General features: G+C 36.5%; 1 protein-coding gene across 1 annotated transcript; it reads right to left on the reverse strand.

The window, feature by feature from the left end:
• Positions 1-9,378: 9,378 nt before the first annotated feature.
• Positions 9,379-15,988, reverse strand: LOC135225700 (signal transducer and activator of transcription A-like). The gene is made up of 3 exons (XM_064265063.1): positions 15,470-15,988; positions 10,532-10,704; positions 9,379-10,124 (listed from the first exon to the last, which is right to left on the reverse strand). The coding sequence occupies exons 1-3, from the start codon at positions 15,819-15,821 to the stop codon at positions 9,984-9,986; spliced, it is 666 nt and encodes a 221-aa protein (XP_064121133.1). The 5' UTR covers positions 15,822-15,988; the 3' UTR covers positions 9,379-9,983.
• Between the last annotated feature and the right edge of the window lie 1,260 nt (positions 15,989-17,248).

Here is a 17,248-nt window from a genome sequence, read left to right on the forward strand (position 1 = left end):
GCAGCGTTCCTTCGACCACTAGTTGCAACCCCTTTCAATCTTTTTACTGTACCTATGTTTATATTCTCTTTCTGCTATCTGACTGTCCACCCTTCTTAACAATTGATTCATAGTGCAACTTGGAGGTTTTCCTCCTGTTACACCTTTCAAACCTTTAAACTATCAATTTACCTTTTAGTGCTTGGCCTAAATCTATATTTAATGCTGACAGTGGATTAATAACTTAGATGTAACAGATAAGGAGTAAGATCAAATACGAATTGTCATAGCGGTAAGGAAATAGGAAGAAGAGATAATATAACAGTCCCCCAATTAAATCTATAAATAACGTTTTCTTTAAAGAAGTCGTGTCGATTAATTTACATTTTCTATGATTCCGTTGCACTAAGGAAAACGTTTTACGAATCCAGGTTCTTAAAAAAATTATGATAGGAATGTACTCGAAAACATTATGACGTGAGAAACTTGTATCGCGCGAACTTGTTTTTATTAAATGAAGACTGCCTCAATATATTATAAAAGTTTATTCTTTTAAAATAAGGATTCTCTTGCCTAGACTGAAAAGTGAAAAAAAGAAAGAAAAAAATTATAATTCCTCCAGTGATGTGGTTGAAAAACCTATTTAATCCTAATGTAGCTTACTTAACTCCACGAAAGTGTTAGGCGTAATTTTACCATTGCTGCATTACCGATTTGTTCACATAAAGTTAGTTTTAGCTGTTAATACTTCTTTTCCCGGTTATGTTTCATTCTCAAACTTCTTCATTATTAACTGTGAAGTTGATGGCGACCGATATCAGTTTCAGTTATGTGTCTTAAGAACAAACAATAATGTTCCAGTGAAAACAGTAACGTAGCTCATGTTTCCGTATCAGAATTCTAGCAACACTGTCCATCCAGTTTTGTTAGGTGTATTTCAAGAATTGCATAATTGCCTTTCAGATCTTCATTATCATGTCTCGGTCGTTGGTCTCCTAGTTCCTTTGAGCCATGTCCTGTGCTGGCTATATGCAGGCCAGCTAAGGCGAATAATTCTTCCCAAAAGTTTCATTTCTTTCAACTGAATGTTTTATCAATCGGATGATCGACTCACGGATACAATAGAGAGTAGTTTACCCAGAGTTTTCTCTTTTGTTACTCTTACAAAATATTCTTCTCATTTTGTAAATCTAGAGATTCGGCTATTTAGAAAAAAAAAAAAATTATTTCACAGTACTTTCCTGGCTGCCTTTGCTCTTCGAGACCCTTTAAATTCCCTGGTTATTTATTATTATTATTATTATTATTATTATTATTATTATTATTATTATTATTATTATTATTATTATTATTATTATTATATAAGGGTAGGTTACTTCACAAGAACCCGGCCATTGCCTAAAAAGAAAGTCGATGTTCTATGTTACGTTCTTTGTCTGAATTTTCATTACCGCAGGCCTTACTAATTTTTTTTATATCATATATAGTATATCTTATTAATTTCATAACGATACAGTGAAGGATCATTGTCAACATACTAATACGCAATAGCTTTATTTCCCGTGAAAAGTATCGTGTTTTCTTTCCCGTTCATGAGCAGTGGAATTTTAACGTTTTGCTTACCATACGCTTTAAAACTGGAAAACATTTGCTCTTCTGTGCATTAGCTTACGAGATTTTGAAAGATGGCAAGTAGAGATAGAGAGCACCGTCTTTTATTACCAAATTTGAATCAAAAGTCACTCTTTTTAGGTATATTCTTTGTTTACGCTTGTTTTCAAGAGCATTTCATCCTTCGTGTGTTTATTTTGATGCAATGCACAAATACTCAGTGAGCAGAGAACATTTTCAAAACTGGCACTGTTAACCTAAGGAAATGTATCCACCCTTCGTGGACTCTTTCAGCAAGTTGCTGTGACATCAAAACGAACATGGGCAGTACTGCATCGAGGAAAGAATAAGTCTCCAGCATCCTGTCAGTCTTCATTCAGGCGTTTGCCACTGTAATTAAGACTTTATCCTCTTACACTCCAGCCCCCTCAGTTGTGGGAGCAGCTTAATTTACGTGTGGTTCACAACATGCATCGTAACCTTCCGTGTTTCCGTAAGGTTTTCGTATCACTTATTATTCCTTGTAGCAGACGTTGCCTCTTCATTTTATTCACTGTAGTCAGTTTCTTGTAATCCTTAATCTATGTTAGAGTTACTGCACTGATCTCTGGTATTTCATTTCAGTTCTTTCATTTTCTTTCCTTTAATGTAATATTCTCATAATGAAGAATTCATTGCTTAATGCTCAGTATTAGCAAAACAGGTATACCTTCCTTCGACTGAGAAACGTGATTTCAGAGCATTGTTCTTTTTGTGCCTAATCTAGTGCGTTGCTTAACATTCACTTATTGTGAAATCTGTTCCCTTTTGTTTAACTGAATTTCCCCTTTATTTATGTAGTTCAATTATCTCATTGTTCAGTTGTTCACTACATTACGCTCATCTTTCTGTCTTAAACTGTTTGGCTGTGTTGTCGAAAATGTTGTAACTTGCACAGAAATGATTAGTTTGGCAGTAAAAGCGAGAAATCCCTTTTGCAATAGTGTCACTTTCATTATTCTTCCGATTCTGCTTCTTGTATTCTGACTAATCAGTCATTCAGTCAGTTCAGTATTTTTTACTACTTTTTAAGTGGTTATTTCGAATTTATGACAAAACTCCATGTTATTAAAGCTATCGTTTTAGTATTTTAGACAGCGTTAAAAGCATTTTTCGTCTGTGCTGTTGTTATTTTTATAATCTCTATTATTTGCATCTTAATGAACAAAGGAATGAGATGTTTGTGTAAGCATAAAAACCTTAAGACAGAATGAGTCGTATTTGGAAAAAAAATATACATACTGTTTCGTGAATGAGACAAAAACGTTGACATTTAGAATACCCTGATAACCTTTATTGTCATAGAAACAGAACGTTTAATATTTAGATATACCCTCAAACTGGAAAAACTTCAGTGTCCTGAAATTTCTCTCATGGCCTAATTTTAACATTATTTTCTCCTGAAGAGTCGAAGACAACCCATTAGTTGTCTGATTGGGTTAAGGTTTGTTTGACGTAAATTTACTCACTGTCTGATAAATACGTTTCTCACGTAGTAATCTTATCCATATCGCCACGAAACTGAGGGGAAAAGAATTAGGTTATAAAGTTTAAACATAAGAAAAGGCCTTTCACGACATTTCCCTTCCTACCGTAGATCATCTCTACCGCTTGCAGCAAAGTTTCCGCGATTAGAGCTTAAAGCTTCGTTCTACCACTCGCAGCAAATCCCTCTCTGATTAGAGCTTAAAGATGAGTAGTACGAGATCATCATCATCATCATCATCATCAGGAAATTGTACTTGACCAATCGCGCCTGATGTACCTCATTTAAAACTGCAATGTTAATTCGCACTGGGTTGAATTGTGATGGTTAGTTTATTTTATGCTTAACAAAAGATACACAGTTATCATTCCTTCAAAGATTACAACGTATTCTGAAGGCTTTTCTTTCTCTGCCTGAGTGCTCATGCAATCCACTAAGTTTTTTTTTTTATGTTAAGGTACTCAGCTGACCTTGTAGGAATTTTAGAAAATTCTTAAACAACTTCTCGTGAGGAGGGACTCACCTGAGCAAGTTTGAACTATATGAAAGGTGTTACACTAAATGACGTATAAATTCATTTAATGGACGGTTACGGGAACAGGTAGATACTCAAAATGAAAAATATTGGAAAGGTAAAAGCAAAAGGGCAATGAAACAATCCTTTTTTTTCCTATTTGATTTATTTTAATAAATATTAAAATTTTCTAGACTCTATATTGTATCAACTATAGAAAAGCACATATTATGTTATTTAACGGGACAATAATAACATCAACATGAGGCGGCATATGAAGCATTTAGCAGCAGCAGCAGCAGAGTTGTATGTGCGTTCGTGTGTGTGTGTGTGTATGTATGTATATACGTGTGACTGACTAACTTTGATTGATTATTTGATTTTCACCGTAGAGGCAATGTTTGCAGTTATATACAGTCGTGGGTGATAATTTATACATAATATACAAAAATTCATTCCAATCATTTTCTATCTTTTACTTTTTCAAGACCAAGTTTTTTTTTTTTACACTCACGCGGCCAAAAAAAAAAAAAAAAAAAAAAAAAATCTTCCTTCCAGTGGCTTTGTTATTTTAGTCATTATCCGCTCTTGAAGGACTCGTTATTTTACAATGGCACCGCTATAAAATTTCTTCTCAAACTGAAAAAGCGTGGTAGAAATATCAAAGAGAATAATGAAAAGGGGGAAGAAAATTGCAAAGAACGGACCTTGTCAATACAAGGCAAGTGGGAGGTAACGTAGAGAAAATATAGAAACCACTTTCAGTATGAGTCTGCCGTAATACCAGTTCAGTTATAGGTTCAAGTTTAATTTTTTTTTCACAACTCTCTCCATTGGATACATTATTTACAATATTAACAATAAACTGATTACCCTCAAGATAATCTTGACCAAAAAACCAAAAACAAAGACCTTGGTATCTGTACATCAACTTAGCTTACAAATCGTCATTTAAATTAATTTACAAAATACGTTGTTGCTAAAATAATCAAAAAAAGGAACTTTCAAACAGCATACTGACTGAACCATGACACCTTTCAAACAATTTATCTTATGACTAAACTATTGACATTCAGATGTTGTATATGACTTAATGTGTGAGTTATAAAACAAGTTGATTTTCTTTTTTTAAGATATTGTCGGTACCGGTGAATAATTTTTTTTCTTGTTAATTAAATTGTTTAAAAGTCATCACACAGTTCGTATGTGTGAGAAAATCGATGACAGTCATCAAAACTCTTATGAACTCAACTGCTGACAGCCAAAAATGTAAATCAGTCTCTTCAGTTAGCTGACACCCTTGATTCCATTCACTCTAGCTGACGAAACTGACAACGCCCATCGAGCAGTTAAGCCATTTGAGCAAACAATTGATAGCCTTCAAACAATTGACTCCATTCTACAAAAAGCAGTGATCATTCACTACCAACACAACAAGTTACTTGTGTCGAAATGTTTCCTCACACAAGAAATTATTTCAGCTTCAGCAGATTACAAAAAGTACAAATAATCTCTGTTAATTCATTGATGACAGAAAGCATTTGATAATATTTACTCTCCATTTAACAGCACGATGTATATGTATATTATAGCATTTATATACAGCCAGACACTTGCACATACAAAGGTGACTGAATTGTATAAAATTTACTCCCACTCAACAAAATTCACAATGTGATTTGAGAGAGAATCCGTCACGTTCTCCGCGTGAGCTTTTCTAAAAGTAACAAAATGTCTATCAAAAAATCATTTCCTGCTCAAACAGTATGTATGTGCCTATATTTGCATGGTTGCAAGCACAGATCTCGTGTGCAAGTGTTTAACAAAAGAGGAAGTGGCAGACCGTAACCTACATCCTATACCATCTTCTCTCAACAAATACAAAAGCAATTAATTGTATTATACAATGTAACATCCATCTTCTATTTTATGGATAAGATTGATATCCAAGTACATGATTGCAATGAAAGGAATATAGAAATGAAAAGTCGGACCAGGAAAGGTCCAGAAAGGAAAGAAGAGGAAAAATGGGCGCATCTAAACAAAGTCTTGATTGATGTCAAATCACAGTAAGGGTACTACAGGATGCTGTCCTGTCAGCCTCCTGTTCAAGTAAGGATTCTAGATACAGCTGAATCCTGTTCTGATAATGAAAATGAATGTGGTAAAATTAATCCAGAATGATGTTTGGGGACCAAAAAAGTCCAAATGAATCATTAGGAGGTCTCATGTGGGCTCTGAGTCATTTTGGGGGTTTAGAAACATTGGTCATCAGAAGGCAAGCTTCTGATGGATGACGAGCGACCCCCGTGGAACCAATCCGTATGTCTAATTCTAAGCAGCTTTATACTACTGGACGTATTTCTTCGGTGAAATCTCCCGTGGCTGTTCTGTTTTGGCTCTCGAGGAGGCAAACACATCCAAACAACCATTTGGTTTACTGAAAACTGTTTTGAAGTTATGTGGCATGAATGATTATGTGATGCTTTATGCATGAAAAGGTCTGTATGTACTATATGCGAGTCGTTTTTATTTACATACGGACACTTTCACAGCATGGTGCAATGACTCCTACCTAAAACAAGATTTGCTACCTATTACCTTGACTAGGGGTGACATCTGTAGCCAAATAAAGACTCGTGACATAAAATCCCTTGCCAAAATCTTCGTCTACTTAGTACCATTTGTTAGAGGAGCGACAATGTTCACTAGTAGGGTAGATTTATCTCCTTTCTTCAGAATCTTGAAGTCTCAACGTTTGTTAACCATTGACCACTTCATTGCACAAAATATAACCTGATAGAGTAACTTGACATGATAATATACTTTCATATTAAGCTAAATCAAGATAGAACCTACCATACCTGCTAATTTAGGGTGGCGTCTGTAAATGTAGGAACAAATCAAGTTTATTGTGATGGTAAGCTTCGGTGATTAGGTCAGTTGAGGACTTGAGGAGTCACAATCAGTTTTCAAAAGCCCTTTTTTTTTCTAATTACTTCATTCGTGACAGAGTAGTCAGATTATTGGACAGAAATGTCTTCTGAAGACTTTTAAGGTCTGGCTTACTCAGCTGACGTCTAAATTACAGAACTGTATTCTGTAAATACGTTGGATATGGATGTAGGTTTAAACAACAAATTTAGTCCTGGGATCGTGAGCATTTATGGACTGAATCTGAAAGAAAATATCTCTCATTGCAAAGGTAATCACTAAGTTACAGTGATAATGACACAGATACTAGTGAAAATGTTTATATTTGTCGTTTTTAAAAACTTGTAATGTAATTTTAGATATCGCTGTTTAGCGGACTTTTTTATATCCGCTATTTGCAACTTGAAATATAAATATTTGGATAAGTTTTAGCCAAGAGCAAAAGACCCAGTTAGCTGTGGTGAGGAAAATAGATCGTAAGCCTTAGGAAAATTTTCTAAGCCTAGATCGGAGGATTACCTGGAAATAACTGAATGATAATGTTAAAAATAACACTGTCAGGGCCTAATCGTAAGGGGTTTTGGAAGTGAGATTAGTCAATACGTAGTATATCCGTGAAACTTGCCATGATATACCAGAGTTGTTAACCTTATGACCACATCTGCTTCTCAGTTGGAGCCAGATGCACCAATTTGATTAGTTGACATGCTTTTCCATTGCTGCTGTGGCAGACAGCCTTTTGATTTATATTTGATAGTCGATTTTGTTTTCACATATCAAGTCATTTTAGTCGGAAAGCTGCAATGAGAAAAATCATCTGTCTGTTCTTCATCCATTTTGACTGGAGTAGGTGATGGCAGTAGTGAAAACGAAAGGATTCATGAAGAAATTGGCTCCTATCAGACTTGAATTCGACTGGTTACATCCGAAAACAAAAGCACAGATGAGGACCCTTCAATATTTACAGAGGAAAAATACCCCCGTGGAAGTTCATTTATTGAGAAGAAAGATTATTCTTGTTGTCCCAAACTTTATAAAGATTAAACAGCCAGATCCGGTGACTCAAACATTGGATGGAATGCTATTCTTTGCATTGTAACGTGCAAACCAAAATCCAAAGGATATATAACATGATTATATTATCCAAGATATCATTCCTATTTTCGCAACAAATGAAAACAAAAGGATACGTCTCGCTCTTATGATCCCAAAGTTCAAATAAATGTTTGAAAATTGATGAAATCTAGGAATTCAAAGGAAATCCTGGAATCTAAAGGAAATCACTTAATTCAAAGGAAATCTCGAAATTTAAAGGAATTCCGGAATTCAAAGTAAATTGAAATGAAATCTCAAAATCTAAATGAAACCTCAAAATTTAAGGGAAATCCCGGAAATCAAAAGAAATCTGGGAATTTAAAGGAAAGCCCGGAATTCATAGGAAATAGCGAAATTTAAATGAGATCCTAAAATTTAAAGGAAATCACGGAATGTAAAGGAAGCCCCGGAACTTAAAGGGGGGATCAAGTTATCCGTAAGAGACCCCAGTTGTTCCCTTCATCTAATAATTCAAAAGGGAACTGTAGAAAGTTCCTGTAATTCAGAAACTGACGATAATCGCTTGAAGTTTTCACTGTATCAGTGTTCGTCATCCCAGCCTTTGAGGAAAGTACATAAGTTCTCCCATTCGGGACTTTTAAAAGGAAGGACTACAAATGCCACGAGAGAAACGAGAGACAACAAAACTACTTATAATGATACAAGACGTTCTTGATTATCTATGCTCCAAAAAATTATATATTACTATTATTATGTACAAATTCGTATTATGCATGATTCGTGTATCTTGAATGGAGTTTATGCCGGTGAATGATTGATTTCGTGAGGAAGATAAAAAGAGAGGATACATAATAATGCTATGATATACACAAAATGTTCAAAAGAAGATAAACGTGTGTTATATACAGAGAAATCAAAGGAACATCAACAGTATCATCACATTGCAAAAGGAAACCCCTAACAATGTACAAATCGGCGTAAAATCTTGAAGAATAAATTAACAATTCTGTTGCACCCAACATTGAATTGGACACAGCCCAAAAGACAGGGATCTTTCCTAGATAATGAAACCCCAAGGGTTTTAACCTGGTATTTATCCACCTTTGCGGCGTGTTTAGTACAAGCCCGTTGGGGGTTACCGTAGTAAAATGAACAAAAGACTGAATATCATAACGATAGTAATCCCAAAGAAATATTAGCCCTAGATAACGACGCCGAACTTTGATGGGTCACTATCTTGGAAAGAAAAATAAAATACTTTTGATAGCGTTATAGTTTGTCTCTCCATTCACTTATAGTTAGATATAAGCTTAAACTCTTTAGCTCACGAGAGCTTTCACTCTGTACTAAAGGACAATAATAATTATTTTTCATTTCTTATTATGCTCAGTCTTCCAGTTAACGAAGATACGACCTACGTGGATCACATGATCGCCATTTGAAAATCAAATGACGAAAGCAGACGCGGGTTTCTTCGCTTCGTCTAAATTGCTTCAACATCTCTTCACACGACAGCCAACATCAGTCAACTTTCCAAAACTCACTAGAGATTATCTCAACAAAACCTTTCCTCCATATTTTAAATGCCGCTCGGGATGAGAATGTTCAGTCTTAATAACCGACCCTACTTATATATATCTATATATATATATATATATATATATATATATATATGGTATGTCTGTATATATATATATATATTATATATATATATATATATATATATTATACTCTCCCTCGGATTACAAACGAGAAACCATTCTATTGTGTATATATATATATTTAATTATAAAGTTGAAATCTATACATGTAACCATTTCCAGTAACAGTACAAAATAACCTCAAAAAATCTATATATGTGGTATCCTTAGGACCTCGAGACACCGGAGAAGCAGAATTCCAAGCCCTTCCTTGGCCGATGATTCTCCGGTGACATTCTCAAGTTCTTTTTATCAAAAATTACGAAAGTTACGCGTAACTTCAAAGGCGTGACCTCTTCCTCTTTATTTACAACGGCTCATCATCTTCATCATCCAACTTCAGCTTCCTCGTTCGTCATTCCCACCTTCATCATCATCATCATCATCATCACCACCACCACCTCTTCTCATTGCGCATGCGCGTCATCATCACAACCCAACGAATCGCAAATATGAAAGTGGAAGAATCCGAGATCGTTCTCTCGAAGTCGTAAGCATCATAACCTGTGATCACTACTGTTTGTTTTTTGTTTTTCTACCTAAACTTTATTTTAACAACATGAGAAGTTAAAAGCAGGTTCGACAGTGCGATGACCTCAGGTCAGTGAGGGTCACGTAATGCTAATATCGGGTGAGGTCAGGTGACTATGGGGTAAAAGATCACTCAAGCTGACGTGGACAGAGGCGGCTGCCCGCGCTGCTGCTGATGCTGCTGATGCTGTTGTTGTTGCTGCTGCTGCTGTCGGAAGTCGTCGTAGAAGGAGGAGGAAGACCCGTCCGTCGGAGAGGCCTCTCGGTGCTTGCCCTGTGGAGGAGGAGGAGGAGAACGAAGGAAGGAATTTAAAGAAATTGAATTCAATCGAAAAATATTTTTTTAAGCTGGAATGAATCTTTAAATAATTGAACTTGAAATTCAGGCCTGCGGAAAAAGAAGGAATTTAAAAGAAATTTAATTGACGCGAATAGAATTAAAAACTGCTGGTTTCCTACGTTTTTTCGTTATAAATACTGATTTAATTTTTTTTTTCCCGAAGCCCACCAAATGTCACCCCACAAACCAGCAGGGTCCAGCGATTAAAAATTGGCATCACAGCTTTTAACTGTGATAGGGTTAGGATTAGCTGTTTCACATACAACACCAGACACATACAAATATGGACTCATGGACACGAAAAGAATCAAACATAGACTTGCACAAGAAAAGAAGCTCACCTGCTGTGGTGATGGTCCGGAGGACTGGTGATTGTTGTTGGACAGAGTCGCTTGCCCGTTGTGGTGGGGCTGATGAGAACTGTGGTGGTGGTTGGTTTCGGGAATGACCGGCAGAGCGTAGGGGGTCGGCTTGGGCTCTAACAAGTTGTTCTCGGCCGCCATGCGGGTTTCTCCTGTGAGGGGGGGAAAACGGAGGTGTGAATCTGGATATCAAATATAGCGGAGGTTTACCTGTGAGGGGGCAAACAGTTTGAATGTGGCTATATAGTAGAGTGAAGGTTCACCTGTAATAGGAAAACAAAGGTTTGGGTCCATGTGTACAATAGAGAGGTGTTTTACCTGTGATAGGAAAACGAAAGTTTGAGGCCGGGTGCAAAATAGATAAGGGGTTACCTGTGATGGGAAAACGGACGTTTGTATTTGGGTGTAAAATATAGCGAGGTTTTACTTCTTATGAGAAAATGAAGGCTTGAATCTGGAATTAAAATATGTGACGGGAAAATGAAGGTTTGAATCTAAGTGTAAAATACTTGTATGGCAAAGTTTAACCTGCCGATGGAAAATAAAGGTTTAAATATGGATGTAAAATATAGCGGAATTTTACCAGTAAGGGAAAAATAGAGATGGGATTTTGCCTGTGACGGGAAAATTATGTGTGTGAGGGAAGAACCGAGAGGTTTCACATGCTGGGAGAGGGAGGGGGAGGTATGAAGGTGTGAGCCAGGGAAGTTGAAACAGAGGGTTACACCTGTGAGGAAAAGTAAACTAAGGTGCGAAACTAGGTCATCAATACAAATCTGTTCCTCTTTGGGGTCTGGGAGGTAGAAACGGGATATACCTTTTGTGGAATAAAGAACGGTGTGTGTGTGGGAGGTACAGTAGAGTTACAACTGTGGGGCTTCATCAGGGGATTGAAGTAGAGGTGTCCACAAAACAGGCTAAAGCTTGGGAGCTCTATGTGAGCTGCCTCTGGTGTTAACGAGAGAGATTACTTTGTATTCTCGTTTAAGGTAACTATACAGATAGACAAAGCTGTATGTTTTGTATAAGTTTTGAGTAGATTTATCGCATAAATGACAATACAACAGTAGAAATTATCTTCAACAAAAATTATAATTCTGTGGTCAGATATTGATTCTTGGAGTAACAAATTAAAGTTTTTATACTCTTTATAAGTGATATATAAAAGTTTTCCAGGATCCTTAAAAAGAAATTGAAAGAATACTTAGTGTAATTTTGAACCATGAAAGAAAGTAATGCTTTATTTTTTCACCATAACATTTCTTGAATAAGAAACTTACACGCGCTCGGGCGTGTACATTATACACACACACACACACACACACACACACACATATATATATATATATATATATATATATTTATATATATATATTATATATATATTTATATTATATATATATATATATATAGATATATATACATAAATACGAATGTTTGTGTATGTATTGTATACAAATATGTATAGTAGCATATTAACGCGTGTGTATTTTGTTTTATTTTTCCCTCTCAAATCACGAAACACTTTTGAAGGGTATAGTTTTTTTATTCTTAATTTTATTTTATCATTTTTAATGATCCCATTACTGATAGAAGTCGACCGACGGTAAACAAAGTTTTTCCTGAGATTAAAAATTAAGTGCATTTGCTATAAATGAAATGCAAAAGCAAAAACAAAATGCAAATACTTATGCAAGGAATGATTTCTCGGCTCCCGGCAACTGAGGCATTCCTGTGTATGCCTATAGATAGATAGGCGACGGCCCCTGAGAAGTTCGGGAAAACTTCGCAAGAAGTTGTGGGGAAAGAACCTTGAGGAAGTTGTTTGTGATGGCCCTTCAAAAGTAAGCGTTGTGATTTTTATTTAAATTTTTTTTTTTCCAATAAAAACTAATCGCTATATTCCTTGAATTGATGTTTTCTCTCTCTCTCTCTCTCTCTCTCTCTCTCTCTCTCTCTCTCTCTCTCTCTCTCTCTCTCTCTCCAATTAAGCAGCTTGTTATGGACTGAGACGTTATCAGACCCTCTCAGATATTTCCTAACGAGTAATCTGCTATTTCAAGTCAGATCTCAAAGTCCACTCGGTCGTATCTGCCTCCTAACTATTCCCGTAGAAGAGACGGCAGGTTACGTGTTAATATGCTTTTGGTAAGGTAAATGTCTGTCTACAAACTTCGAAGCACATAGACGGGATAGAGAGTGCTGCCATTATATCGTTCCCCGTCCGTCTGGGAAAACTGTCACATGACGTTTCGTTTCTACTATTAGATAAAAGATATTGGGCGTTTTACAAACTGTCACCACCATAGGAGTGCAAGCGTGTGCACTATGCGGACACATATATAAATAACTGTACATACGTGTGTATATGTAGTATGTATGTATGTATGTATGTGTATATATATATATTATATATATATATATATATATATATATATATATGTGTGTGTGTGTGTGTGTGTGTGTGTGTGTGTGTGTGTGTATATATATATATTCCAAAATGTCATTATTGCCCGAATATTTTTACCTGGACGTCAATTTTGAGTTTTTCCATGAATCGGTCACCTGCTTATAGATTCTGCGTAAATGCATTCTGTGTAAATTATTTGATGGGTACTTGAAATAGAAACTTTTCCATGTCATATAAGTCACTTCATATTTATTATTATTATTATTATTATTATTATTATTATTATTATTATTATTATTATTATTAATTATTATTATTATTATTTATTTATTCATTTATTTATTTTTTTTATTATTCTGCACGCGTTCATAGGTACCAGTACATCTATTTTTCTGAGACTAGATATTTGAAATTTTGAGGTTTGTTTTAAGCCAATCATATGTTCCTTATAAATCCAAATCCAGATCTCAGATATCTTTTCGTTATATTCGTCCAGTACTTTGAAATGCGTGATGATTAAATAACAGAACACCCTCAGCAGCATCTCGAAAACGAACTACTTTTAACGATGAGTAAAATATCATTTTCACAAGATTGTGTGAACTTAACTACGGTTTTCATCGAAGATCATATGTAGTTTCTTCGCCTAACTTCAGGAAAGGCTTCAACAAGTTACCTTGAAAATATATCATTATTCCAAGGCAGTGGATAATGAGATCATACGTAGTTTCGCTTGACTTCATGAAGGTAATTAGTAGAATACCCTAAAACAACATAATTTTTTCCAAAACCAGTGAATACAGAAGATCATGCGTAGTTTCTTCGCCTGACTTCAAGAAGATATTCAGTAGAATACCTTGAAACAAGATCATTATTCCAAAAAACAGTGAATATAAGACTACAATTCTGACATGGTGGTGAGGGCTGATCTCTGTGACAAAAGAAGCCATAGATAGATCACTTTGGTGATCGTATTTGACAGGCTTCTTAGCCGTGTCTCTGACCTCTGGGTTCAGCTTTACGTAAAATTTTATGTACGGGTCCACGCATGCGCGCACACGTGCGTTCTCAAACATTCACGCATGCGGGAGAACGATGGCTGTCGTGCGCACGCACCACGAAATGATGACCTCCTTCAGACCTTCAATTGAATTAAATTCAAATTCATATTCTTAGTTCATTTTAATAGAAATTAATTGGTGACATAATCCATCATCAACATCAATGAAATTATATGTGAGTAGTCTACATAGATACCAGACTGAGATGTAGATGCTTTTAATTACAGGCCGACGAGAAAAGGAATAAGAAAATAATCGTTTCTAAGGAAATTCACAACTGAAAATCTCGTGTTTTGTCCATTTTTTTTCACATTATTTTTTTCTTTCCAGGTTTATAATTGAGAATCAACGAGGCAGAAAATGGTTATCAAGAAAATTCTAAACTTTGAATTCATTCATTTTCTAAACAAGAATGTTTTCCACTAAGGATATTCCTTATCTTTTACGTGTCTCTCCCACGATATTCTTCAAGGTGAACTTAACTCAGGAAGGTAACTGAGAGCATAATTTGGGCTTATGTGTCGTTAAGTATATCTTAGTTTTATCAGACCACTGAACTGATTAACAGCTCTCCTAGGACTGTCCCGAAGGACTAGAGATTTCTACGCGGCTAAGAACTAATTGGTTACCTAGCAACGGAACCTACAGCTTATTGTGGGGTCCGAACCACATCGAGATATGTATTTCTATCACTGGAATAAATTCTTCTGATTCCTTGTTGGCAGAGCGGGGAATCGAACCCGGACCCTGAGATCGGTAGTCGAGCAAGTTACCGACTCGTCCAACGCGGAACTAATGCGTCGTATTCCTTACTAATCGGTTATAGGTCAAGAACACACACGCACGCACAAACACAAACGCAACTTGTGGAAATTTGCATCGTAACCTATGCAGACAACATCAACATGACAAAAATAGGGTGCAACAACTTGTAAATAGATCAGATTATAAAAATGATACCAGATAAAGTAATAAGGTCTAATGATAAGAAAATAGATCACAGTGTAGAATTAGGTTAATATAGTGAAAAGGAAGCTCAATGAGACTGACGAACAAGAGGTATTATGCATAGACCTTAACAGAGAAATCTTTATGAAGCTTTCCGTAACATGAATCTTGCCCAAGGTATTATGCTCTTGCCTTGAAATCTTAGTTCTTGAACAGACAATTCATGTATTTTTTCTTTAGCTACGGTTCAAAGATCGCCAAGGACCCAGCAGAGTTTATGTAAGCAGATATACGTCTAAAATGGGACTTTTACTGACGAATCGTTTGTACCTGAATGTAAAGCGTGACCTCGGAATCTAAAGATAATTTCTACATAAGCGTCACTTCCTGGTCTAAATACAACTGTATGGATAGTATACATGGCAATTGTATATTCTACAAATGATTCGGGAGAAGGCAACTGTGGTAATCAGCAACATCGTGTGAATGTGCAAATACCTGTATCGGCAGTGAGATTTCTGAAGTAGGCCTCCATATATTCCCTAGACATTCTCCTGTGATCAGAAGGAGGAGCAGCCACCAGGGCCTGGGGCATGGAAGCAACGCGTGGCTGTGGGAGTCCTACCATCTCTCCGGTCTTCAGGTACCCAGGGGGGCGCACCCCTTGAATGTTGGGGTCCCAGAAAATGATATAGTAGAGAGAAAGCAGGAACCCAGCTCCCGAAACACCAGAAATGTACGCCATGACCGTCATCATCTTCATCATTTTCTTGGTGAAGGGGGAGGGCCCCTTCTTGTCCCCCTCAGGCTTCTGACCCCCATCATTCTTTTCCGGTTCCTCCGCTCCCATCTTGAGGAAAGCTTCTGTTAAGAGGGAGAGGTAGGTGCTTGTGACGTCACGAGGATGGTGGGGTGAGTGTTGTTGTTACTCTGTCTTCGCCAGGAATGTTGCTTTCTGAACGCTCCCAGAAACGTCCTCCTTCAGACATACGAGCCTGACGACTATCGTCCAGGGTCTTCTTAATCCTGCTCTTATACCGACGGCGTCGAGGAAGGAAGCACCGAACGTCCGCGATGTTGTCAGTTCGGCTATATTTCCTCGGCGTTTCCATCCCCGCTACACGTGAACGTCGCAAAATAGTGGTCAATGATAATTCGTTGTTCTAACTTCTACATCCCCGAACATCAACATAAATCTTTTAAATCGTGGTTAAGTTTCAAAGACAGTTAACTGTCAGTCCGTGGCATCATGCTCTTGATTGCCCTGAATACGACGAGTAGCACAGTTCCATCGATGAGTAGTCCACTATAAGGCTTCATGGCATCGAAGTAGGTCAGTCAAGGGCGTAGAAGGTCTCTCTTGGTAAAATTAAGAGGGACCTGATGTGAGATCTATTTCCATCAACAGAACTAGCTAATTACTTTTCAGTAGCAGCATGAAGGCCCTCTTGGGCCATGTACCTCACTGTTAGCTGTAAATAGTAAGCAGGAACATATCGGTATTCTAAGAAGGTCACGAGGTTGATTTAGGACACTGGAGATTTTCCAGTTTTTTTTATAGGATCTCAAATCACAGATAACTAATTGATAATTTGAGCAAAAACTGGCATTGACTGAATAAATGCTCAAGAGACCTTGAAGTAACAGAAAATAAATCTTTAGATAACAAAGAGAAACTCGCTTTCACATTTTACATTATTTAGTTACTGGATTCATGTGCTTTGATGGGAAATTTCATATATTCCATTTTCTCATTTTTCATTATTTGCCATATGATTTGATAGTTGTACCATGAATTAACGGAAGCAGAAAGTAAACATTCTCTCTCTCTCTCTCTCTCTCTCTCTCTCTCTCTCTCTCTCTCTCTCCATATTAGTTAGAAATCGGTGGCCTGCAAGAATATAACTATAAATATTTAGAAAGAACTTGTGACTTCCTATCTCATGGCGAGGTACAGGCTTTGTCAAAATCCATTTAAATAACTGCCGATGTACGGAATAGGAACAATGAGCATTTGAATGGCTTTTGTAATCATTTTTCCTAACCTATAGATAACAATTACCTTGATGTTTTTATTTACTTTTCTCGTCGTGATAGGGCCTTGTAACGTTGATAGGTCATTCAGAAGTATATCGTTCATGCTTTGCTTGGAGGAGCATTTATTGCAACTAAAATGTTCACACATTGCACCAGAGAGCTCTGAAAGGGTCAGTAGTTTATCATTAAGTATTGCAAGATTGTCAACATGATTTAAATTTATATATTTCTATGTGCCCA

The sequence above is a fragment of the Macrobrachium nipponense genome, chromosome 20 (assembly GCF_015104395.2).
Source record: "Macrobrachium nipponense isolate FS-2020 chromosome 20, ASM1510439v2, whole genome shotgun sequence".
Classification (NCBI taxonomy): domain Eukaryota; kingdom Metazoa; phylum Arthropoda; class Malacostraca; order Decapoda; family Palaemonidae; genus Macrobrachium; species Macrobrachium nipponense.